At 38.1% G+C, this 25605-nt stretch overlaps 1 protein-coding gene across 3 annotated transcripts; it reads right to left on the bottom strand.

Annotated features, from left to right (window-relative positions):
• Positions 1-10342: 10342 nt before the first annotated feature.
• On the bottom strand, positions 10343-25254 carry LOC107762824 (uncharacterized). Of its 3 annotated transcripts, XR_012707644.1 has the most exons (8): positions 25055-25254; positions 24072-24178; positions 23734-23953; positions 23477-23653; positions 23180-23398; positions 22846-23102; positions 21325-21865; positions 10343-10511 (listed from the first exon to the last, which is right to left on the bottom strand). XR_012707644.1 is itself a non-coding variant. In XM_016581216.2 (6 exons), exons 3-6 carry the CDS (start codon positions 23607-23609, stop codon positions 21854-21856), a joined length of 621 nt encoding a protein of 206 aa, XP_016436702.1. In that variant the 5' UTR covers positions 23610-23653; positions 23734-23953; positions 25055-25254; the 3' UTR covers positions 21085-21853. The 3 variants fall into 3 exon arrangements, 1 of the variants encoding a protein (XP_016436702.1); XR_001642890.2 differs by lacking the exon at positions 24072-24178; XM_016581216.2 differs by lacking the exons at positions 10343-10511; positions 24072-24178 and having other exon boundaries at positions 21085-21865.
• Between the last annotated feature and the right edge of the window lie 351 nt (positions 25255-25605).

Genomic DNA, 25605 nt, shown 5'->3' on the forward strand with positions numbered 1-25605 from the left:
CTGACCGCCTCGGAGTTGATGGCCATTTTCACACATTTTCCTGCTACATCTGTCAAATATAATGCACCATTGGGCAACACTCTTACTCTTATTACCACGACCGGCCCCCTGTCGATTTGGCCAACTTCCTTTTAGGGTTTCTTTATATTCTATCTGCCCCAGTTTCACATGGTTCGGGCGTCAAACAATCTCAAAACGTCCAAATCTGTTCTTATTTCCTCAGGTGCCCCTATCGTTTTCAAAATGGTCTCATTGCTTCGCAACTTTTGAAGATCAGACTGAGAATTATGCGTGCATGTCATGTCACTAGAACCGGCAAAAGGCAAAACAAAACGATAGAAAAGAACTAAACGGAGAACAATGATTGGAAGTAACAAAAGGCCGGAATTTGCATTAGACAACGATGAAATAACTCGAATAACAAAACAAGCAAACAAACTGGAGTACATCCCTAGAATGAACCTGAAACACCCATGGACAACACTAAACGAACCACTACGACTAAACAGGCTAGACAAAAATGAAAGGATAAGAGGGTTTGATCACAAGACAATATCCGAATTACAACCCTGCAAATAACCCGGACAACAGAAATGACAGCAAAATGGACCACCAAAGCTCCTCCCCGGCTAACTTAGGAATGGAGCGTCTTTCCAATTACCAAGCACGACATCTTAGCCACTAAGCTTCGCATCCATATTGCCATGACCACTATCTGCGTCAGTATCTTCAACTTCAGTCAACAAGTTCCCTAGAGGATTCTCATACCCTATGTCACCGGGCATCATCCCCACCAAGTGTGCCTCCTCATGTAAGGGATGCAATGTGATATTCTGGGTGCCACTGTCTTGAATCAAATTTTCCTGGATCATCCTTTCTATTTCTCTTTTCAAATCCCGACAATTTTCCACATTGTGCCCCAGAGCATTGGAGTGGTATTCACACCTTTTAGATGAGTCAAAGCTTCTCGCACGTCGGTCTACCTGATTTGGAGGAATGGGTGCAATCATGTCATGTTGTTTTAACTTCTCAAATAAGCTTGCATAGGACTCTCCTATTGGTGTAAAACTATCTTTCAACCTTTGGCCCCTTCTGTACCCCTGGCTTGGATGTGGGTTACAAGGTACTTGAAAATTTTGCGGAGGCGGGTGGAGATTTTGTGATACTCGTGCTCGCTTTCTTGGGTGATTTGATGGCTGGGCAACATACTGGGAAGGATCAATAGAGTATGGGGAGTTCGAAGGCGGATAGTAATGCTTAGGGGGGTCATGGAAAACCTGATGAGGCTGCACATACCTTCGAGATGTTCTCCTAGGACCTCTTCTCGACCCTGATATCATCATGATTTCTTAATCCCTCTCATTCGTGTTACCAGATTCAATTTGGACAGCTTGAGTTGCAGCTTTGAGAGCTGTTTGACTTATAATTCTGCCTGTCTTAAGACCGTTCTCCACCATTTCTCCCATTTTGATTGCTTCCGGGAAGGATTTACCCACTGCGGACGTCATGTATTGAAAATAATCTGGCTCTTGAGCCTGTAGAAAGACAGTGATTAACTCGTGGTCATCCATGGGTGGCTTAGCTCTAGCTGCCTGCTCTCTCCATTTGATGGCATATTCCCTGAAACTTTCAGTTGGTTTCTTTTTAGGTTAGAAAGGGAAATGCGGTCTGGGGCGATGTCGATGTTGTATTGAAATTGTTTGACAAAGGCCCATGCCATGTCATCCCAGACGTACCAGCAAGATGTGTCCTGATCCAAAAACCATTCAGATGCTACTCCCGTAAGGCTTTCCCCAAAATAAGCTATAAGCAATTCCTCATTTCTTCCCACACCTCTCAATTGGTTGCAATACTTTTTCAGGTGGGCTATGGGGTCTCCATGTCCATTGTACTTTTCAAATTTGGGAACCTTGAAACCAGGCGGCAAGTGGACATCGAGGAACATGCATAGATCTCTGAAGGCAACGCTCTTTTGACCTGCCATTGCTTACGTGTTTTTCAACCGTTGTTCTAATCTTTTCACTCTTTGGGTTATTTCTTCCTGTACTCTCTTTCGGGCAGGCTTCTCGATGTTTACAGGAAGCTCAAACGAGTACGAGTGGTACTCGAGATAGTGGTATTATTCTTGCTGTGTAGCAAATTGTGACTCGTGACAAGGTTGTCCTTGGCCATTGGCCCAGGCTTGACGCATTTTGGTCATTTGTTGTTTCAGTGTTCTATTTTCCTCAACCACAATAGACTCTTGTTGAACCCTCTGACCCTGAGTCTCTTGAGCACTCGTAACAGTTTCGATGTCAGTTATCATTTTCCTTGGATCTTGTGTTTCCAGCTTACCACAACCGACCACCTCAACTTTCTTCACAATTCAAAACAAAACATGTTAGAATGGATTGGGTCGGTCCTTATTATTCACAACATCTTTTCCCATTTTTCTTCAATTCTTCTTTTCCATTTTCATTTTTCATTTTTTTGGTTGCGGTCGAATCTTATGGAGATTGTCTACGTATCATGACCCCGCATGAATCAGACCGTGTGTAGTTCTTGCAAATAAAAGGTAAACGACAATAAAATATTTTTTGGAATTTTCCATTTTCATAATAACAACAAAACTAACCAACTTAATGATGAAATACAGACTCGAAAATCAAACGACCCATATACTCTAATAAAAAGAAATACAAGCCCCAAAAATGACAGATTCCTTCCCCTATATGCCAATTTTGACCCAAAATCTGAACGGTATTCACTTGACCACTGACTCTTTTTCTTGTTTTTTCCAAATTAAAATAAACGACCCGGTATTGTAAACACGGCCTTCCAGCGCCTCGGGGACGAAGATTTTAAGGTTGTGAGGGTCAGAATCAAAATATGACCAAAGGTGGTTGTTTGTGCAAAGTCAGCCTTCCGACGTCCCGTTTGGGAACATTTGGCTATTTTTTACAAAAACGACATCACCTGGTTTATTTATGACAAAAATTAAAATTTTGATATTTTTTGGACTATTTTTGTAAAGGGGAGGTTGGACCCGATGAGGGTTGCCTACGTATCTCACGCCCTGTGAGAATCAAACCATGCGTAGTTCGGGCAAATTAACCGAACTATTTTAAAACATGACTCTTTTCCATTTTTATTTTTGGCATTTCATAAGCGAATAAAAACTATTTTTAGAAACAAGACTCTTTTTTTTTCTTTTTTCTTTTCAACAAATAAAACAACCTAATTTCCCAAGCTAAAAATAACAGACTCTTTTTTTTCATTTTCCACAGACAATAAAACAACCTATTTTTCCAAACTAAAAATAAAAGACTCTTTTTCCTTTCCTTTTTCAACAAATAATGAAACAACTTATGTTTTTCAAACTAAAACAAAGACTTTTTTTTTATCCTTTTCTTTTTCAACAACCAACTTTCCAAAAATAAAAGACTCTTTTTTTCTATTTTTTCTTTGCTTTTTCTTTTTAGTAAAACAAAATAAAATATTTTCCTTTTTTTTATTTTCTCAAAATTTCGGCAGAGTTTCGCCAGTAATTGGTCATTGATTTTTATTTCTAAAATAATCAATTAACTCCCTAACTGATATTTCATTTTCTTTTCTTTTTTTTCCTCAATTTTTCAACATTCCCGAGATTCAGGATGGTCCTTTCATTTCAGGTTGCTTAGCCCTAGACGGACCCAACCCCTGTGTTGAGTCCCCTAAGTCAAATGCAGCATGATGCAAATAATCGTTCCTACTAGGGATCCGGCATGAAGTCACGTTATTCTATATTCAAAACTTGGGTCGGTGTTCTAGATTGTGTACCCGAGCGGACAACTCAAGTCGAGGAGGGGGCAACTTACCGGGAACCAAAAAGTCATCCGGCTTCGTAACTTGTCCGGCCTCTTTCTTATTTCAAGGTATGACACTAATAGAATAGGGAGTCTCAACCAGTAAGCACATCCCCGGAGGTGAAGAGAGAAGGGTGTCGGCACAGATTATATACAGTTCAGATAATATCAAAGCGGTAACATTTGGCACATTCAGTACAAAACATGTAAGAAATTCGGATACAACCAAATACAACAATTTATCTAAGCTCGAATTCTGAACCCTGAACTAGAGATTCTGGGTTCGGTCCCCAGCAGAGTCGCCAGAGTTGTCACACCTCCTTTTTTACACACTCTGCAAGGGCGTAAAGGAGTTTTTTCAATTAAAGGACAATCGGAACGGGATTTATTATTAAGGAATTAGAGTCACCACTTGGGAGATTAATGGTGTCCCAAGTCACCGGTTGAATCCCGAACCAAGGAAAAGTATGACTCTGTTACAGTCTGCGAACCAGAAATCCGACTAAGGAATTCTGTTAACCCGGGAGAAGGTGATAGACATTCCCGAGTTCCGTGGTTCTAGCATGGTCGCTTAACGGTTGCATTTGATTTTATCTGATTTTAATACCTGTTAGCTCATGTGCCTTTTATTCGTAAACCATTTTTATCATTATTTATTTTAAAAGAATTGCAACGTCATGAAAATGCGTTTCGAACCACGTTGCAATCAATGCACCCGTGGTTGTCAACACATTTCGACTTCGTCGAGATTTGGATTTGGATCGCATCAATGCGCACCCGAGTTTAAGAAGGTAATTTAATTAAAATCGCGCCTAAAGATTCTAAGGTAATATTATTTTGGGGAAGACCGTGAAGTTCGCTAAATGGTCATCCCAAATTCTAATCATTTTAATAACCATTTATTGAGGGCCCCACGTTTATTCATTTTTGTGTGGTGAGGCTCGTCTCAATTATTTATTTTATAAGAATTACGATGTCGTGAAAACGCGTTTCGAACCCCGTCGCAATCAAGCGCCCGTGATTGTCAACACATTTCGACTTCATCGAGATTTGGATTTGGGTCACATAAATGCGCACCCGAATTTAGGATTACGTATCACAACTACGTCACGGGAACCATACCCGTAGCCATGATAATTATTATAACGTGCCGGAGGCACACTACGGTGTTCCTGATTCTTCCTAAGCTTTGAGATTTTTGAAGATCCAAATTAAGGATAAGAAGCTCTTGGAAGTGCTATTTGAAATATTAACAAAATATCTATCTTAAAACAATTTACAACTAAATAAATTACTAGACTTCTAAAGCTTGAGATTAATTGATAATAAACACTAAAATGTGACTTAAACAGAGATTTATTACGGAAAATAGGCCACATTGTATTTATTATATTGAACCCATACTAATGTTTCAAGAACAAATCCATGGCCTATTCTTATTTTCACAAACCAAATAGAAAATTGTCTTCATGTTAGCTTCTCATATTGATTAGAGACAAAATGTTGTCATCTTCGCTCGTCGCTATAGAAAAGGATCGACTTGCTAACAGAATATGGTTCCATCTTAATGTTTTCTTGATGATTTTAGAAGCTAACATTTCACTAGCATTTTGATCACTCAACTTCAAGTGAAAGATTAACAAAACGTAATTCCAAAACCCGTTTCAGTGACGGTCTTGAGCCAAAATCAAACAATTCATAGCAAAGCACATCGTGAACAAGGAGTTTCAACTAGGAGTAAAATCACAGATTATGTAAACAAGACCTCATACACAATATTAAGTTGAAGAAGCAAGGAATGGACCTTTGCGTACAAAACTTTCAATTAAACCGAATCAGCCACAAACGAATTGTGAATGCAAGTTATCGACCAAATTGAACCCAAAAATTGATACAAGACGGAGACCACACCAGCAACCTCAACGAACCCATGGATTAAGAGAACTTATTTCACCTACTTTGCTTTAGTTTCTCTGAAAATGGAATCTCCTAAATCCTAGAATTGTGGCGAGAAGGAAACAGTAGAGGGAATGGAGTTTTCTACTGTTGGTCGTTGAAGAGATGAAAGGTCGAGTGTGTCTTTCGTGTGTGTTTATCGGCTGAAATTTTGTTCAAGGGAGTTTTTGGTTCACTGTTTTTTTTCAGAAAAAGAAGGTGAACGATGGGGTGGGCTTCTTCTAGGCTTCAACCTGACATGAGGAAGACGAAGACCAGTGGGGGGGTCGAAGAAGACGCTGACAAGGGGGTGAGGCTCTTGTGAAAGGCTGCGCAGCTTTTCCCAGTCCTTTTCAGCGTTCTCCCTTATCTTTTAGTCTTCATCATTCTTTTATAGTGTAGAGTCTAGGTTGTAGGGTTTTTAGGTTAAGGGGTATGGGCCTAGGAATTATTGGCTTGGCAACTATGGGTTAGGTCCAAAATTAGGCCTAAAATGGGTTGCTCGAGCCCAAGCTCTATTCTTTTGCCGCGAATGAGATTAAAATACGCGCCCATTTGTTAATTATTCCTACTATTCAAATAATTATTAAAATAAAACTAACCATTAAAACAAATCTATTTTTGGTATTTTCAAAATATCATATTAAAATAAAAATACGATACTATTGTTGTATATATTTTTAAGATTTTTTTAATTAAAAATGACTACAAAACATTAATGAATCTATTTTTGTGATTTTGTTTTCTTGTAATAAAATAGAGTAAAAGAGTCAAAATTACTTAAAATATCTATATTATGCCTAAATTAAATATTTTATGCTAATATATGAAAGATCTCGGGGAGGGTCAAAAATCACATGTCTACACTCATGAATCTTCTTCTGTTGTCCATTCTGTTATCGCCAGAGTGAAATTTGAAACTCTCATGATGTCGACCACTATCAAATCACTCAGCCCCTAATTCATATTTAGTTTACCTTGTTCATCAGCCCATACTGATTGCTATTTTTCTGAGGTCTAACCTTTTCCTTCTGGTAGTCGTGTTAGAGTCACGAACTTATTTCTCAAAGTGAGGATATGACTTTATGGCCTATATTCTTTTGTTGTCTCAATGCATGTCACCTCTCGTATTTCCCTTCACTTGACTATAGGCTTTGTAATACTGTCTTTTTGTTATCTACCGTTGTCATCCATGTATCACGTCTTACTCATAATGCTTCCTTAATTCTCTTCTTATTTCTTGCTAATATTTCTGTCAATCACTTTATTCTGAAAAACTTCGACAAGACATTCTTTCGCATTTTAGCTCCCCTTGCTCCATCCACGAGCTCTTCGGGTTGCCTAACATTCTCTCCCTACTAGGGACATGAGCCATACTAAGGTAATATTTATCCATTCTAGGCTTCCAGTGCCTATGTTTGTAGTACTCATATACAGAGGTACTATTTTATAGTGCACCATCCGAGTGTCTCACAAGGAAAACTCATTTGTAATATCCTTCGAAAATATCCGCTAATCACTAACAATCCATCCAACATTTTTGGGTTACTCTAACCCCAGCCGGATCCTGATATCCGTTCTTTTCTTATACTACTTATGTTAGCTTCTATATGGCATAACTAAGATCGGTGTGGCCAATTGTACATACCTCTGTTATTGTTGAAGGTAACTCAAAAAGGCTTATATTCCTCTGCCTGAATTGTAAATACTGATAATTCTTCATTAACTCGACGCCTCATACCCTTTTTCATCTTGATTCTTTTACTTGTTGAAACTTGTATCTTTCTTCTGAATCTCTCATTGCCTTTCACCATAGGGGTGGATAGATATCCTTGCCTTGAGGTTCCTTATCAAGAGGCTTACACGTCTTAATGCACACATGATCTACTGAAGACTTTATATTTACTTATCATAAGTATTATGACAAATCGAGTCCCTCTAACTCAACTCTTTCATTGCCATATTCAATATCTTACCAACTGTCTTTCTAGATGTAGGTATTGTCTTATTATGAATAAAATAGAAGTTAAGAATTTGAATTCTTAAAACTAAGCTTTACCATACGATCTAGAGTAATAAGAAAGAGAGACAGTCCTAAATGTCCTGTAGCCTCCTACTTATAAGTGTGGTGCACGACACACCCATAAACCAGACTCTACTAGACACGGCTTGTAGACTCCCTAGGACAGAACTGCTCTGATACCACTTTTGTCATGACCCAAGCCGATGGGCCGTGACGGGCACCCGGTACCTTACTCAACTGAGTACCAACATAACGTATCTTTCTTATTATATCATTATATACACGTGACATACGGGCCTAATAGGCCAACATAATCATTTCTAAACTCAAAACATAGGCCGACACAGCCGTACCATCTTTCACGTACACAATATATGTCTACAAACCTCTAAGAGTATATAAATATCATAAATGTCGAGATAGAGTCCCGCCATGCTAAACAATACACGTCTAAATTATACTAACCAAATAAGCAACTCCGAAGCAAATAGAGCGCACCAACATTTTCCACTGAGCTGATAGCGTACAAGGAGGTCTCTCGACCTGTACATCGGGACCTGCGGGCATGAAAAGCAGCATCCCCAGGCAAAATGGACGTCAGTACAAAAAATGTACCTAGTATGTAAGGCACATAAAATAAGTACATAATAGACATGAAAGAAATATAGAGTAATTGACTCAACCTGCAAGTCTAGATAACTCTGTAAATCATGAAATACTTTTAGCGTCATGCATATACGTATGAATATCATGTCGTGCATAGGTACATGTTTCATAAAATCATCAGCCTCTGAGGGCATCCCATCATATCATATCGGCCACTGTGTGCAAAATTATCAATGTATACCAGCTGATCAGGTGGTGGTGCGTATATCACGCCATAACCATAACCTTTCCCATATCCCATATACATATATATACATACATATATACGCGTATATAACGCCATCTGGTCATGGGTCAATGTACATGAATGTAATGCATGAAAAGTACGTTAATAAAATCTTTCATAATGTCATAAGTCCATTTTGCCTTTGAGTAATATCATAAAGTAAACTCTTTTCATCTTTCGTATTTTTCTGAGACCTATGAACAGATGATAAAATATTATGACATATAGAAATTTAAGAACATAGATATCACTAATAATTCTATGAATAGAGTCATTTATGGAATTTGTGCATTTGCACGTTTCGTTCGTATCGTATGGATCATGCCAAAAGAAAGAAAGGATAGCCTTAACATACCTGGAGTAGGGAAAAATTCGTATAATATTCTTAAAAAGTTTGCACCGTACTCGTCTAGATTCACAAAATCTCACGTTGCTATTGTGCTAAAAAATCTTGTTGGAATCTGAAGATGGTGCTGCACTATTTATACGAAACAACCACCAAACAAAGATATTTTAGTCCAAAAATTTTTCATCGTGTTTTCCTTCCATTTGACCTCTAAGTTTCCATTTGATATCCTATAGTTCATCTCTAATTTCAGTATCATGTGCTTTTAAAATCTTGTTGATGAGAGAAGCCAACTCTTTTACGCTTGATTTTGTAGGAAATGTTATCTACATAAGGAAATTCAATAGGAAACCATTAAAAGGAGAGTAAGACCTCTATCTTTTCCATTTTGAGACCAATATGGTGTAGCTTGTCAAATAACTTTGTAGTATCTTTCTCAATTAATAGACCGTCACCCTTTTAATGCTTTTAGCCCAACTTCCAAAATAAAGATAACACCCAAAGTTTAAATGGCCACCTTTCATGCCAAATGATGAGTCATTTAATATGTTTCAAGTGCTGCCACATTTTTTACTTTATTTTTATCCAAAGACTTTAATAAATCCATCACAATTATTAATTAACTAGATAATGTCCTATTACCCAATAATTAATAAATTACCTTTATAATTAAAAATTATTTCCACTTACTTAAAATGCTACATACGTTTCGCACACGTTATACATCTTCACTACAAGAAACACAGCCTTTAGGGAAGGGAAATCTTGTCCCTAAAAGTCCAAATCTGGTCCCAAACGGAGGAATTATGATGGGATAAAGCTGGTCGCAACCCGTTGTAATAGCCTCCGCCGCTAAAAGTCAATAACGACGGGTCAAAAAAACTGGTCGTTAAAAAGATTTAGAGACGGGTAGTAATTCTGGTCGTAAAATAGTTTTAGAGACTGCATATCTCGTCCTTAATATACGATGAAAGATTCATATATTCCCGTCGTTAAACCTTGTTAGCAACCAACCTTTTACTGGTCCTAGATTATCTTTTAGAGATGGGCAAAAAATCTGGTCGTGAAATAGTTTTAAACTACATATCTCGTCCCTAATAGACGTTGAAAAATATATATATTCCAATCGTTAATCCATTTTAGCGACCAACCTTTAATTGGTCCTAGATTATATTGTAATTTAGCGATCGTATTCCTGGTCTCTTATTAACCATGAGTTGTCCTAAAGCTCAATGCCACAAAGAGTTATTTTTATCAATAAATATGAAATTGTTATTGAAAAATCTAGATATAAAAAGATAATATATCAAGTACACATCCCATGATGATATTAGTTTCTATATTTGTTCAACACCTTAACAAAAAAAACTTAGCTAACATCCTCAGCTATATTATGATATCATGTTTTGAATAACAGTCCTAACAAAATAATTAATGAGTTTGTGCATCTTCTAAACTTTCATCTTGACTTGTAGCTTCAATCTTCGAAATCTGTAAGTACAAAAATTTGAAGAGATGATAAATAACTATTGGTAAAATAATATATGTAAATTTAAAGAGGAGAATATTGTCATAAAGCTTGATATGTCCAAGGAGTATGCCAAACTCTCGTGGAGCTTTCTCACTGTACTCCACAGAAAAATACATTTTTCAGAAGTAGTTGTGAGCACGTAATTTTTACCCTATATGAATTACTCCCACAAATTCAAAACAAAATAATTTTTTCATTATTTGCAATTTCGTAGATTTTTGTAGCATTTTCTGTCAATTGTTTGCATTTGTCTGTGCATTTTTATTTTATTTAATACAAAAAATATATTGCATTTACATTTGGGATTTAATTTCACATTTTAGGATAAATTAACAAATCAGTTGTTTTATAAAAATGGGAAAAGTCACGAAAAATAGTTTAATTTGCACTTTTTAATTTTAATTTTTAAAATTTTGGTAATTTTCCCTTTAAATTTGGTTTTTAATTATTTGTGGTAATTGTTAGTTGGAGTTAATTCAATGTGGTAGATTAATTTTATTTAGGAATTAATTTAGGTTTTATTTTATTTATTTAAAAGAAATTGAAAATAAAAAAAGAAAATTGAATTGAAAGAGGAAGAAAACAAAGAAGAGAGTCTATATTGGGCTAAAAACTATTTAAATTCGCCCCAAGACCAAAGATTCCACACTGAAGCCCATCGAAATTGGCCCAAGACCCGTTGTTTTACCCGGTCCAGTCCCCCTCGTCCCAAAAATCAAAACGACGTCATTCGGAGACGATAGATCTGGGTCGTTGATTTCTTTCAATCCAACGACCAAGGAACACCCCTGTATTTTTGATATAATTGTCCGAATAACCTCGTATCTATGTACTTCGACCCTTCCCCTCCACCTTCAACCCTAGACCCGTCACCCTGAGTTTCTTTACCATCTCTGGCCGGCGGCAGAGCTTCAACCATCGCCAAAATCCATCCATGCAACCATCACCCCTCCTTGCATCCTAATCTACCACCACTTCTCCCCAAATCATCACCAAATCGGACCGGTTTTGAATCTAAAAATCGAAGGAAAGAGAATCTTTCGGGTCCTTAAGTTCTTATGAACGATTGGTCTTGAAACAAATATTGTTCGTTTGTTATCAAAGAGAACATGCGGTTAATACCCGTTTCGAGTAAAATCGAAGTCGCCTGAAGTTTATCAAGCCCTGTCTGCATGGCCTTCGAGGTATTTTTGTTCTTTTTCTTTCGTCTCCGTCTTCTGTGTCGTTCTTGAACTCGTATCCTTTTTTGTCCGTTTCTTTTACTTGTCCTTCTCCCTTTCTTTTTTAGTTTGACTTCTTGGGTTGAATCTGGTGAAGTATTAAAATACTGAACATAGGTTTCTTTGCTTATATGGGGGTCGTACTTCTTCCACGAGCTTTTTAATTTGCTAATAGATGTTCTCATGAATATTGTTTAGTTGTGCATATGGCTCGTTTAATTTTTGATTTTCCAGTCGTATACTTGGACTTTGTTAAATGTGGTAATTTAGCTTAGTTATAATTCATTAGCTAATTTAAAAGTGAGTCAGTCATTTAGCTAAAATGTCCATTGTGAAGTTGTTCAGTTGTGTAATTTTTCAGACTCTTTACGGAATAGCCAATATAGAGTTCTGATTATGTTTGGGCCTTGGGTTCAATGCCAACCCATTGGCAAAGAACAACCTATTCATATGGGGCGTAAGCCATTGGGTCAATTTGACCCATGTTCAGTCTAAGTTCTTAAAGGTAAAAACAAGGGTCATAAAGGGTAGATTAGGAAATCTATTTGAAGGAATCTCTAATAACCGCCTAAGGAAACTTCTAGGAAGCTGGGGTAGGGTTCAATCTGAAATTTTGGATTTTACACCAAGGACCTTTAAGAAAAAACAAAAATATGAAAAGGGGAGAAGTGCAAAACATAGTTCATTTTAAGCTGCCCTAATGCCTTGCCTATAAAGGCACCAAGACTTGCTATTCAAGTCAGATTTCTGGAGAAAAAAAAGACTAAAAAATTGAAAACGGCTAAAGCTCTTGGAAAATTTCTGAAATCCTGCTTTCCATCATTGAAACTGCTAAGAAAAATTCTGCTTGTTTAGTTTTGGTTTGAGAAATGGTTTAAGTTTTGGTTCGAAGCTGGTTTGTGATCTGCGGTTCATCCACTGTCCCATCAAATGTTTTCGATCTAGGTTTTACTGTTTCATTGACTGGATCTGGGCTCTGTTCTGTTTGCTGCTAGTTACTGATTCTTCACTTCTTGGTTTCTATCTTATCTCCAAGTACATGTCCTGAATCCTTTCTAATGTGAAGCATCGAATTGAACAATGAAATGGAGAACTGAAATTCGAAGCATATGTCCAGTTTTATTTTCTTTAGAATTCAGCTGTATCTCTTTATTGTATGGTTTTTTTTTCATAACCTTGATTCATTGTCCTCCTAATTAGATCTAGTTAGATAATGGAGCCTTGTGTTCTTATACTAATTTGGGACTCATAAAAACTATCGTAGAGGGTTTGTTCCAGTCTCTTGGCATGTTTTACCCTGTTGAAAGATAGCGTTTATACTTATTGTAGATTTTGTACTGAACTTACAAGATGGCCAGCGTAACCTGTTAAAGGTCACTGTGAGGTGTTTGAACATGGTTGTGGTGTTTGTTTATTAAAAAATGAGGTTGTTTGGTGATGTATGCATCATGAACATAGGATATGAGGGGTTTAATGTGTTTGTCAGTTTTGCTCATGACTTTTGCATTGGTTAATTCAGTGTGTAATGTCTTTCAAAATGAAGTTTAAATCTTGCAAGAGCTTAAGTTCTGGTTCCATTAGTCGTTAAATGGCAGCTTGTGTTAGGGTGAATATCCAGAAATAAATTATTGGTCCAATGTTACGTTTCCTATGGTTTGGGGTTAATCTGCATTTCATTGATTCTAGATGTTTGGTTGATTCTGAAATTTGGGCCTATTGTTGGCCCCATTAACGACGTTCATGTCTCAAATCCCATATCTTTGAATGTCCTTCCTCGCTAGGAAGTGGGCTTATCTTAAGCCCAAGCTTGAAGGCATTTTCGAACGTTCCGGGTCAATTGTTATTGTCGAGTTAATTCCTTTAGGTAACTGAGCTTTTAATACGGCGAGTTCTAATTATTTAGCAAAGGTCGAGCCTTTAGTTAAAAGTAATTAGAATTCCATAAGCTTTCCTTAATTAATTAATTAGGTTCTTTCAATAGTTCGAGGCGTGCCATAACAGCAAAGCACATAGTTTTTGGCCCTCAAAAGCTTAGTTTTGCACTCCTTTTAAAAATTAGAATCGAGGTGTGCCGCGCCAAATAAAATCTTCAAATGCATGACCCTCGCTTAATTATTTCTTTTTAAGTCCTTAGAAATCGAGGTGCGCCATTTAGCAAATTTTCCATGGCCCTCGCAAAGTTGCAAATGCGTAGTTGCTTTAGGCGCGTTATCTTAATGAGTTACCTTCCTAAACTCGGGTGCACATTTATGTGACCCAAATCCAAATCTCAACGATGTTAAAATATGTCAAAAACCATGGGTGCATTTATGTGACGTGGTTCGAGGCGTATTTTAATAACGTTGCAATTTTTTTAAAAAAAATTAATAAAAGCGGTTAAAGCTAAAATTTGCACATATGTTCATAATTGTTTAAAGTCATATAACTAAGACAAATATAACAGTTAAGCGACCGTGATAGAACCACGGAACTCGGGAATGCCTAACACCTTTTCTCGGGTTAACAAAATTCCTTACCCGGATTTCTAGTTCGCGGACTGTAATACAGAGTCAATCTTTTCCTCGATTCGGGATTTGAACCGGTGACTTGGGACACCATAAATTATCCCAAGTGGCGACTCTGAATTTAATAAATAAATAATCCCGTTTCGATTGTCCCTTTAAGTTGGAAAAAACTCCCCTTATATACTCCCTTCCGGGGGTGTAGGTAAAAAGGAAGTGTGACAGCTCTAGCGACTCTGCTGGGGACCGAACCTAGAATCTCTGGTTCAAGGTTCAAGAATTCGAGCTTAGATGAATTGTTACATTTGGTTTTATTTGTTATCTGATTTTGTTACATGTTTGGACCTAATGTGCTAAATATTGCTTTTTTTACCCCTTTGATATTATCTGAACTGTATATATAAAACTGCTACGAAACCCCTCTCTTCTCTCTCCTGAGGAGTGCACGCTGGTCGTGACTTCTTTCTATTAGTGTCAAATCCCAAATAGAACGAGGTTCGGACAAGTTGCAAAGCCGAATGATCTTTTGGTTACCGGTATGCAGCCCCCACGGCTCGAGTTGTCCGCTCGGATAAGCCAGGTCTAGAACAAATAGACCTAGGTTTTTAAACTTAGTATAACAATACCTCATGACGGATCTCTAGTAGGAACGTTTGTTTGCATCATGTGCATTTTTGACTTTGGAGACTCAACACAGGGGTTGGGTCTGTCTAGAACAGGTGCACCCGAAATAAAAAGACCATCATGATGCATCTTACTTGCTACTTGCGCATTTATTTGCTTCGAATTTGCATGCTGATCGGCTTTTGAATGAAAGGAGAGAATTTGGAAAAGAAATAGTAGTGTAGAGGGTTAAGGGAGTGAATCACCTGTTTTAAAAAAAACCAGTGTCCAAATAGCGCTAAAACTCTGCCGAATTTTTGAAAAAAAAAAAGAAAACGAATTGAAAAATGAGAAAGGAGTTTTGTTTTCAGAAATAGTTCGTTTTATTTGCCCGAACTACACCAGTTTGATTCCCACCGGATGTGGGATACGTAGGCGACCCCCATCGGGTCCAACTTCCTTTTTGCAAAAATAGCCCAAAAGAATAAAAATTTTACTTTTATTTAAAAATAATTGGGGTGGTGCCATTCTTGTTAGAAATAGCCGAATGTCTCAAAAAGGGCGCCGGAAGGCTGCTTTTGCAAGAACAGCAGCCTGTGGTCATTTTTTCAAGGTTTTCACCGGTTAGCCAACACAGCCTTAAAAATCTTCGTCTCCGAGGTGCTGAAAGGTCGTACTTGCAAAACTGAATTTTATTTTTAAATAAAAAAAAAGAAAAAAAAGTGTCAATTTTGTCTTTGAATCAAATTAGTCTTGATTTTTGCTTAATCACCCTAATAAATGTGCAGATTGAGCACGAGTCCAAGTTTGCCGATAACAGTCATAAACAAGATCCCTTTGGAGTTGCATATGTGGTGGGAGGATCTGGGAAAATCGGAGCAAGATAAAGTCAATCTACATTTGGGAGGTCTCACCGGGTTGTTAAAAATCAGACCCAGAGGAGATGTCATAAAGGCTTTGGTTACGTTTTAGGACCCGGCCCATAACGTATTTCACTTCTCGAATTTTGAACTCACTCCAACTTTGGAAGAGATAGCAGGTTATATGGGAAGTACTGAAGGGCTGAGACATAAGTATCTGATCGCTCCAAGAGCCGTTAACTCTCACAAATTCATGGATTTGTTAAAGATAAGCAAGAGAGTCCCGTACTCCGAGTTGGATGGTGGTTTTTCCACTCTACACTTTATATATCAGAGGTACGGGCATGTAGGAGGGTTCAATGATCCGGAAAGCGAGGTTTGTAGCAAAGGAAACCGAACAAAATAGGATGAGCATAGGCATTTCGCCTTCATGGTAGCTTTCCTAGGCATTGTGGTGTTTCCCCGAAAAGACGGGAAGATCGACTTGCGGGTGGCTGGAGATATACCGGGCTCTCACAACATGTAAAGTTGGGGCAGATTTCTTCGAGGTATGCAATTTGCTATTATAGATGTGGATTATTGAACACCTGTGTCATTGCCCTCAGTATATGAGTTATGGATATACAAAGAAAAGTTGCATTGAAGAGTTTGACACAAGGATTTCAGGGTTCAAGCTGCCAGAGGGGTTTGGAGATTGGGTATCCCGCCTTCATTCCATTACTGTGGGACAAATAGAATGGACATTGGGTTGGCTTCCTGTTGAAGAAATTGTGTATATGCCCGCCACTGGTCCTTACTTCCTCCTAATAGGTCTGCGAGGTATTCAGCCCTACGCTCCTTACCGGGTGATGAGACAGTTGGGAAGGTGTCAGGTGATGCACCCAGATAAAGATCTTAGCGTTTATGCGGTCGAGGTTAGTTCCGACGGCCAATTTCATGAAGAAATAGTTCGTTCTATTTGGAACAAATGCTAGTATTTGACTGTGAACACTCGAGTACGTGACCTATCTAGAGGCGACGTCTCACCTGCCTATCTTGCCAGGTATAAAAAGAAGAACACTGCAAGGGTCGAACCAGAAAGACCAGCCAAAAGGCCTCACATTCAGGAATTCGTTGAGGCATCGTAAGAACAGTGGGCTTGGTTGGCCAAGGAGAATGAGTACAGGGCCACAATAGGAAAGTTGGAGAAACAAGTCAAATAACTTCAATTCGAGAATAGTTTACAAGCCGCGGCAGACGAAGGTGAAAAGAAAAAGCTAGCCAAACAAAACGAGGCCCTTCGAGCCTAAATTCAAAAAATGAAAGTAGTGGCAGAAAACCCCACCCGAAGTGCCAAAGATGAAAAACTTATAGGTAGCCTGAGGCAGAAAGTGAGTGACTATAGTTTTGATTTGAACAAAGCAGAAAGTGAACTAGCCAGGGCTCGAAAGCAATTGGTTAAAAACGCAGATGAACGAGCACGCCTAGTTAAGAAGTTGAAAGAAAGGTACGACAATAAGGTCGCGGGATTAAAGAAAAGGGTCGTCGCCACGGAAAACAAGATGATCAAACAGGCTAAAGACTTCAAGGTTGAAAGAGAACATTGTTATACAACATTGGCACAATTAGAAATAGATTTGCAACAACTTCAGGAGCAGAATCATGTGGTCGAGCAAACTTTGGAAGCCAGGGCCCAACAGATCGGGCGTTTGTTACAAGAAAATGGTGTCATAAGAGAGTGAATTAGAAACAACGCCGATTACATTGTTGTGAAGTGCCAAGTTTGTGAGGATATGACTCGCACCACCTTCTTCGCAGCAGTGATGACATTTGTTAAACAGATAATGAGCGATTTGGACCGACTTCAAAGGGATCTTGCATATAGGCCCGCGGCGAGACCGAATGATGTCCCGCAGGCACCAGGAGCATTGATGTATTCATGATTTTTCATTTGAGTTTGTATTTCCTTTTCCGCTAGAGTCTGTCAGTTGTGTTGAGTTTGTATTTTTTTTCTGTTTGAGTCTGTCAATTGTTTTCGAGTCTGTAATTTCTTTTGATTGGAGTATGATAATTTATTTTTGGAGTCTGTATGTCGTCCTTTCATCAGCGTCTGTTAGTTTCTCTTGGAGTCTGTTAGTTTTGAGTCTTTGTAATCAAAGCATTTGCTTTATGAAAATTGAATATCCCCAAAAATTGTTTCATTATTTACTTTCACACTTATCTCCCAGAACTACGCTTGGTCTGATTCATGCGGGGTCATGATATGTAGGAAATCTCCATAGGATTCGACCATAACCAAAAAAAAAGGGGGGGAAACAAGAGAGAAAAAGAAAAGAAAAGAGAGAAAAATAAGAGAAAGAAACAATGGCAAAACAAGAGGGAAATGAGAGGATAAAAACAAAGAAAAGCAAAGGCCAGAATGAAAAGAAAGAGAAAAAGAAGGAAAGTTGTAAATGGAAAAGTCGAGATGACGCAAGCAGCCGATCAAATGCATAATAGAAACAGCTAACTGCTTAGGTGCATTCATTCCCCAAAATGTGCGGTCACCAATCTGTCAACGCCCTAATCGCTAACAAGGTTGTTGTTGATGTATTGAGTTCAGGCAGGTGGTTAGTTGATTGGCATTCTGGCAATTCACTCATACAATACCCGATCAAAAGACAAGCTGAACATGGCCAACCAAGAATTGGAGACAAGTATCGTTGACCCGTCAAAAGAGGGGGAAGAATTTGATGTTAATGCGATGAAGGAAGAAATGTATAAGTTAAAAGCAGCAAATGGCTGAAATGTACCAAGCCTGGGCAAAGGGGCTTCCACCACCGATTTATCCCGCCAACCCTGCTTATATCCCACCATCGGCCCAACCTTAGGAGCCTCCCACTGTGAACTCATCTCCAGCCTTTCCCCTCTACCAACAATGCTATAGCACTACTTCCCATACTTCTCAAGCTCCACCACCCAAACAAGTCTCTTACCCTCCTCCACCAATCACTCCTGTTTTTGTGGCACCTTCACCCGCTTCATTACACCGATCTTCCAGTGAACCTCTATTCCAGACTCACGACAACAAATATTATCCCCCTGAACCCACCTTCAAAGTCCCGGAACCATGTTCTTACACCCCTCATCTTGATCTCCCGGCGGAGACCGAGAAGCCACCCAAGAATCCCGAGCATGAAGAGATGATAGAAAGGTCAAAAGCTTAGAACAATCATTAAGAGATATGAGGGGGTTGAGGGGTCAAGTAAGTGTGGCCTATAAAGATTTATGTCTGTTCCTAGAGGTTCAGTTACCAGCAGGGTTCAAGATGCCCAAGTTTGATCTATACGACGGGCATGTTGACCCAGTAGCACACTTAAGAGGATTTTGTAGCAAGATGAGAGAGGCAGGAGGAAGAGATGAATTGCTGATGACATATTTTAGCCAAAGCCTCTCTCATCTTGCTACAAAATCAGTTATTCAGCAAGATGATTGAGGAAGGACTCAAGTGCAACAAGATAATGAGTTATTCAGCAATCAAAGCGACCACCCAGGCCATTCAAAACGGTACTGAGGGTGTACTCGGGAAGAAGAAGAAAGAGGATGTTGCGATAATTGAGTCGGGAGCTTGGGTCGGATCCAGGGGTCCCCCACATTACTACAACCCGTCTCGACCCTATCATCAAACTTACCCCCACACTCCATATAGCCCACCACAACACTACTACCCACCGCCAGATCCCCATTTTTTCGTCCATCACGCACAAATCTATACCCAACCTCCTGCTTACGCACAATGGCGTGCGCCAACTCCACAAAATCCATACTCAGCTCCACTTACCTATCCACCCCCAAGAGCCTATTGAAATCCCCCCTGGAACAAGTTTTCGGCCAAATCAAGCCTTTAAGAATGAGAGGTTGCAAAAGCAGAAGACTTTCACTCCATTGGGAGAATCATATACTAGTTTATTCCATAGATTGAGACAGTTGGGTATGTTGAATCCGATCGAGGCTAAACTGTCAAATCCCTCTTCTAGAAATCTTGACCGCTCGGTGAGTTGTGAGTATTGTTCAGGGGTCCCGGGTCATGACACAGAGAAATGTTGGAAATTGAAAACAACTATTCAAGAGCTCATTGATACTAATCAGATTGAGGTCCAAGCCCCGGAGGCACCCAATATCAACCAGAACCCGTTGCCGACCTATCATGAGACAAATATGATTGAGATAGTGCATAAGGTAGGGGAGCCTAAGAAGCCTTCGCAAACCGTCATGATGATTCGGGCTAGTGAATCTAAGCCGTTTGAAAAGTCAACAAGTGAGAAGTCTGTGATCAAGTTGAATGGGGCAAATAATGAACCATTTGTGGAGGTCAAGAAGGGGTCCTCAAGTGACGTTGCAGGAAAACATAGAAGAGCAAAAGTGGTTGTGCCAGGAGTGACAAACAAGCCTGTAGTAATTGTGAAGGGCGCCCGCACAGATCCTGCCATTATCAAACTGGTAACTCAATTACCGATAGTCAACAGCAAGGCAGTCCCATGGAATTATGAATGAGTGACAATGACTTACAAGGGGAAAGAGGTTAAAGAAGAAGTGTGTGAGACCCATGGTTTGACTCGATCGGGGAGATGCTTTGCCCCCGAAGAGTTGAGAAAAGCTAAGACCTCCAAAGGTAACCTAGTGTTGGTGAAGAAAGATGTGACCGAGGAAGAAGCAGAGGAATTTCTGAGAAAGATGAAAGTGCAGGATTATTCCATTGTGGAGCAGTTAAGGAAGACACCGGCTCAGATCTCGCTATTGTCATTATTGATCCATTCAGATGAGCACCGTCGGGCTTTGATGAAGATCTTGAATGAAGCCCATGTTCCTGATAAAATCTCAGTAAACCACTTGGAAAAGATAGCTAACAAGATATTTGAGGTAAACAGAGTCATGTTTTGTGATGATGAGTTGCCCGTGGAGGGTACTGAGCACAATAAAGCCCTCTATCTGATGGTGAAATGTGAAGATTCCGTTGTTACTCGGGTACTGGTTGACAACGGTTCCAGTGCAAATATTTGCCCTCTTTCCACTCTGAACAAGTTGAAGGTGGATGATGAAAGAATTCACAAGAACAGTATCTGCGTTTGGGGATTTGACGGTGGAGGGAAAGATTCAGTCGGGGACATAGTGCTCGAGCTTACAATAGGACCAGTTGAATTTACTATGGAATTCCAGGTGCTCGATGTGGCTGTTTCTTACAATCTGCTGTTAGGTCGACTAGATTTGGTTGGTCCATTGTGTCATTAAACGTAGAAAGGAACTGCTAAGCATGTATCACTGATGTTAGTGCAACAACTAATAATTGATGTAATTGTGTCTAGGAGGAGAAGCAAACAGTATGCACAGAGTCTTGCTAAGTTAGTTGTTCAAAATATGTAAGGGGTCAAAACAGATCCGCGAGCATCTAAGTACTGCACCACTGTACATTCAATCCATATTTAGCTTCAATCACTATTCTGTAGGCTATTTCTTCTTGCCATTCTCAGGTACTACTGATGAATTGCAAAAAATATTAAAAAGTAAACTACTAGAATCTGTAATATAGAAATCGACTATATAAATTAAAAAGTTAGGTATATTGTTACTAACTTGGCCAGCAGACAAAACAGTGTTCATTCAGTTGAAACAGGCGATGTCGTAAGCGGGACATGTGATTGTTGAGCAGCGAAGAACTCTTTCATTTTCTTCATTTCTTTCATGTCATCTTCTAAGGTAGACAAGCGCTCCTGCAAGAATTTGTTTTCCTCACTTAAAGATTTGTTCTCTTCTCGAGTTGAACGTAGCGCGGACAACAATTCAGCCTTTGAGGAAGTTCCACCTTTCAAGTCTTTCGCCTTTACTCCACCCCCAAAGCCAAACATATGGCTACGAGTTTGAGGTCCACAACATTTTTCTACAATCTCTATGCTAGGTAGAGATGAATCTGATTGAATTATTTCTTCAATTTGAGTATAGTCTGATTGTATAATCTCTTGTCTACTCCCTTAGGAATATTCTTAAGAGCCTGTTGGATTGGCTTATCCTTCACATATTTTGCATGCAAGTGTCCTCTCCATTTGTTCCATAACTCTTTCATCCATCCGAAGATATGATCACGATGATCATTCATGTCAACACTCTAAAATTTATCCTACAATAATCCGAATATATATGGGTTGAGTTTATATTATACAGAGCACATTTGGACCAACTAAACCAGAGAAACATATTGCAAAATGGAACTTTATAAACATATGGTAAGTTCAGTGCCAACTGAAGAAGTCCAGAACCAGAAATAACCTAAACAAACAAACAGATCAAGTAATAACTCACAACCGATTGAAAACAATAAATTTAGGTGACTTTGGCCATTCACACTTAACTTCATTCATTCATTCAACTTCCTTGTCATATATTTGTACATTGAAATAGTTAGATTCATTCTTCACTTTGATCATTTTAGCTTAGGCTAATTTTGGACCAACTAAACCAGAGAAACATATACTTTTTCATCAATTTATAGTTAATATTCTGCCAAAACTTCAACTCTTGTCAAGGTAATGTTCATATTAAAAGTTAGTTCTTTATTAGATCTACAAAATATGAACGTATGCAAATGTTCTACTTGGACAATAATTGTCACTTAGCAGAGTTACAACTTAAAAGTTAAATATCCAGTGCCAACAAAAGTTATCCTTAGAAGCAATGAATTTTGAATTGAAGAATATTTAAACAGCAAATGCCATATTTGTATCCCTATGCCCAAGGCATCTTATATGCCCTCAAACACAAGAACTGACCGAGTGCACATTTAGAACTGAAGAAGAGTAATTGTTTTAAAAAATAGGCAGCAAACCAGAAATTGTTCTATGACAGTGTGAGATTCACTTTCCAGTGTACTGCTTTCAGTAAAAAATAGCCAATAACTGTAAGCATTATGGTATTTGATTCCTACATAGAGGCACAAACATGAACACAAGTATTCAACTAAATAATATACATCTTTACTGTATAAATATCATTTCCTCAGTCATGTTTCCAGATTTATCAGCCATGTCAAAATTATTATCTAGCTGCTTAGACTTAAAATGACTCAAATTGCACAGTCATACTCTTGGCTACAGTTGTTACCTCAATAGCTGCCCACATGTGATTCAGCTTTTCTTCCTTAATATCACTCCACGATAATAATCCCAACGGACACATATTACGGTCACGAACGATTCTTCCCAAGTGCCTCGAAAACAGTTTGCTATTTGTTCCATCTATTCGATTATTGTAAAAGGTTACTTTCAGCTTTTGTCCGACTTCAAGTGATGCAACTTCTTTGCACTTGTTCCTCCCTCGAACTTTTCTTACCTTTCCAGAATTATATGAAGAACCTACGACTGCATAATTTGGTAAAAGCTATAGCAATAAAATTCAGTTCTACAAATTAAGAACATATGGATTCAAACTATCATGCCTGTTTCAGTTGCTTGGGAGTGTTGCATAAGTTGATCAGTAGATGGAGGCAATGAAATATTGGTTTGCATATGCTCTTTCTCAAGAACCAAGGAGTTTTTATTCATTGTTCGCATTTCTTGGTTACAAGGCATGGTAAAATTCGATCTTGTGCTTTTAGAAATCCCCAAAGATGAGCACAAAGATCTAGGAGTTTGCTCCCGTCCCTTCCCTATAGAACCTGGACCAAAAAACCATTTAGTTTAGCATTTGATTTCAGTTATATATGCAATTAAAAAATAGATTTGGAAAAACTTACTTGCTTCAACTTTTTGGGTGTATTGCTTAACTTGATCAATAGATGGAGGCAATGGAATATCAGTTCGTATATACTCTTTCTCAAGAACAATGGAGTTTTTATGCATCGTTCCCGTTCCTTGACTAGCAGACATGGTAGAGCTTTTAAGCCCTTGTCCTCGTCCCTTCCCAATAGCACCTGGCGAAACGAAATCATATTACTAATATTTAAATATTAAAATTCATTTGTACACATTAAAAACAGTAGATATAAAATACCTTGCTTGTTTCAATTGTTTGGATGTATTGCTTAACAAGATCACTAGATTGAGGAAATAAACTCTTAGTTGGCATATTCTCTTTCTTAACCAAAGATTTAAGATTTCGTCCTCGTCATTGTCCCTTTCTTATAGCACCCAGCAGGACGAACGCATATTTGGTTATACTCTTCATAGTTGATTTCGCCTCATTTTCAGTCTTTGATGGTTTCATATTGAACCTGGAAAGAGCCAAAAGTAAAAAATAGTAAGACAACGTGTGACAATATAGTAATAAAAGAAATCATGCCATCAGTATATGTAACAATGAATATACTAATTCATAAATAGATACTTCACCTCATCAGTTTTTTTTCATTTCTTTTGTGAAGGATTTTGTAAATCTACAATATCATCATCTATTTGTTTTACAATCTCATAGGAATCACGAGGTTGAGTCTTCCTCACTACATGCCAACCTTTGTTAGAACATTGCAATATACAATAAGATGGCACTAATCTAGACAAAAGATTATCAATTAACTTGTAATTAAAGATGTTGTTTCCTAAAACATTCATGCACAGTTTCTTATAGCCTGCTCCGAGACCAAAATAAGTACTTACAACAAGAAAATCATAAACAATATACTTTACGACACAATTAATTTGAATAGGAATTGCAATTCTTACATCAAAGTAAATTATTTTTCCTGTGAACATAGATTCTAGGAAAGCTGAACTTTGCTTCAGAAGAACAGAACAATAAGAACAATTAAAGAAAATATTAATAACTTCTTGTCAACCTACTGAATTTTCTTATCTTATCAACATAGAGTCTTTATTCATCCAAAACACTCGAGCCCAACTAAAAAACTCCTTCTTTCTAGATGCAATTATTTTTTAGGTATGCTAAAATACATATGACAGTATACACGCTGTTCCATCACATATGACAGTATCTTTTCAGATGTAAATCAACATTGCAATATGACAGTATACATGCAAGTCCCCGTTTTGGCTCGATAAATCTCTCACTGAATACATAAAACTAATATGCCACAAACTTGAATACACTTCAGAAATTGAATTATCCAATTAGGAACCCAACTCAAATATCAGAGTACGAAACCTTAGATAGACAGACGGTAGCAGGTACCCAATAATCTTTCCACTGATTATACAAAAGAAAAAAAAATACTAGAGTACGAAACCTTACCCGTTTTTTTTATGTTAGAGAAGTAGTAGTAGTAGTAGTAGAAGAAGAAGAACAACAACTAGAATAACAATCAATGATTTAGAACAACTTAGAGAAGAAAAAGAGCAACTTGAAAGAGGAAGCATACCTTGGATTAATCTCAAAGGCGAGATGGATATTAGGGCAGAAATTCACAATTTGAGTTTTGAGAAAATGCAGATAAGCGATGTGGGCTCTAGATCTAGGCGGAGTATCAGGGCAAATCTGTGCGCGCTTGTTTCTGGAGAATACGGAGAGTTTTAGTTTTTAGACTTTTATTTCAATAAATTAGCTTTAGCGCCTGTTTTTTAGAAAACAATAGTTTTCTAATATTTTGGTATAATATTTGACGGCACTTTCTCACCTCAAGGCCCTCAATTATAATTTGGTACCAGTTATTAATTTTTTTAGGGACCAGATTTAATATCTTTGCAATAAAATAAAGCATTAGGGACCGCAATATAATCTCGTCCCAATAAATATATTTTTTGCGACGGGATTATTAACTCGTCCCTAAAAGTTGGTCTTAGATAAGGCTTTTTCTTGTAGTGCTTACTATCATGATCATGTGGTACCTTGTATGATACTAGTCCATAAATATCGGGTATTAACGTTCGGCCCGTATTTTATCCTAACATGCCAAACATGGACGAAAATTCA

The sequence above is a fragment of the Nicotiana tabacum genome, chromosome 3 (assembly GCF_000715075.1).
Source record: "Nicotiana tabacum cultivar K326 chromosome 3, ASM71507v2, whole genome shotgun sequence".
Lineage (NCBI taxonomy): Eukaryota > Viridiplantae > Streptophyta > Magnoliopsida > Solanales > Solanaceae > Nicotiana > Nicotiana tabacum.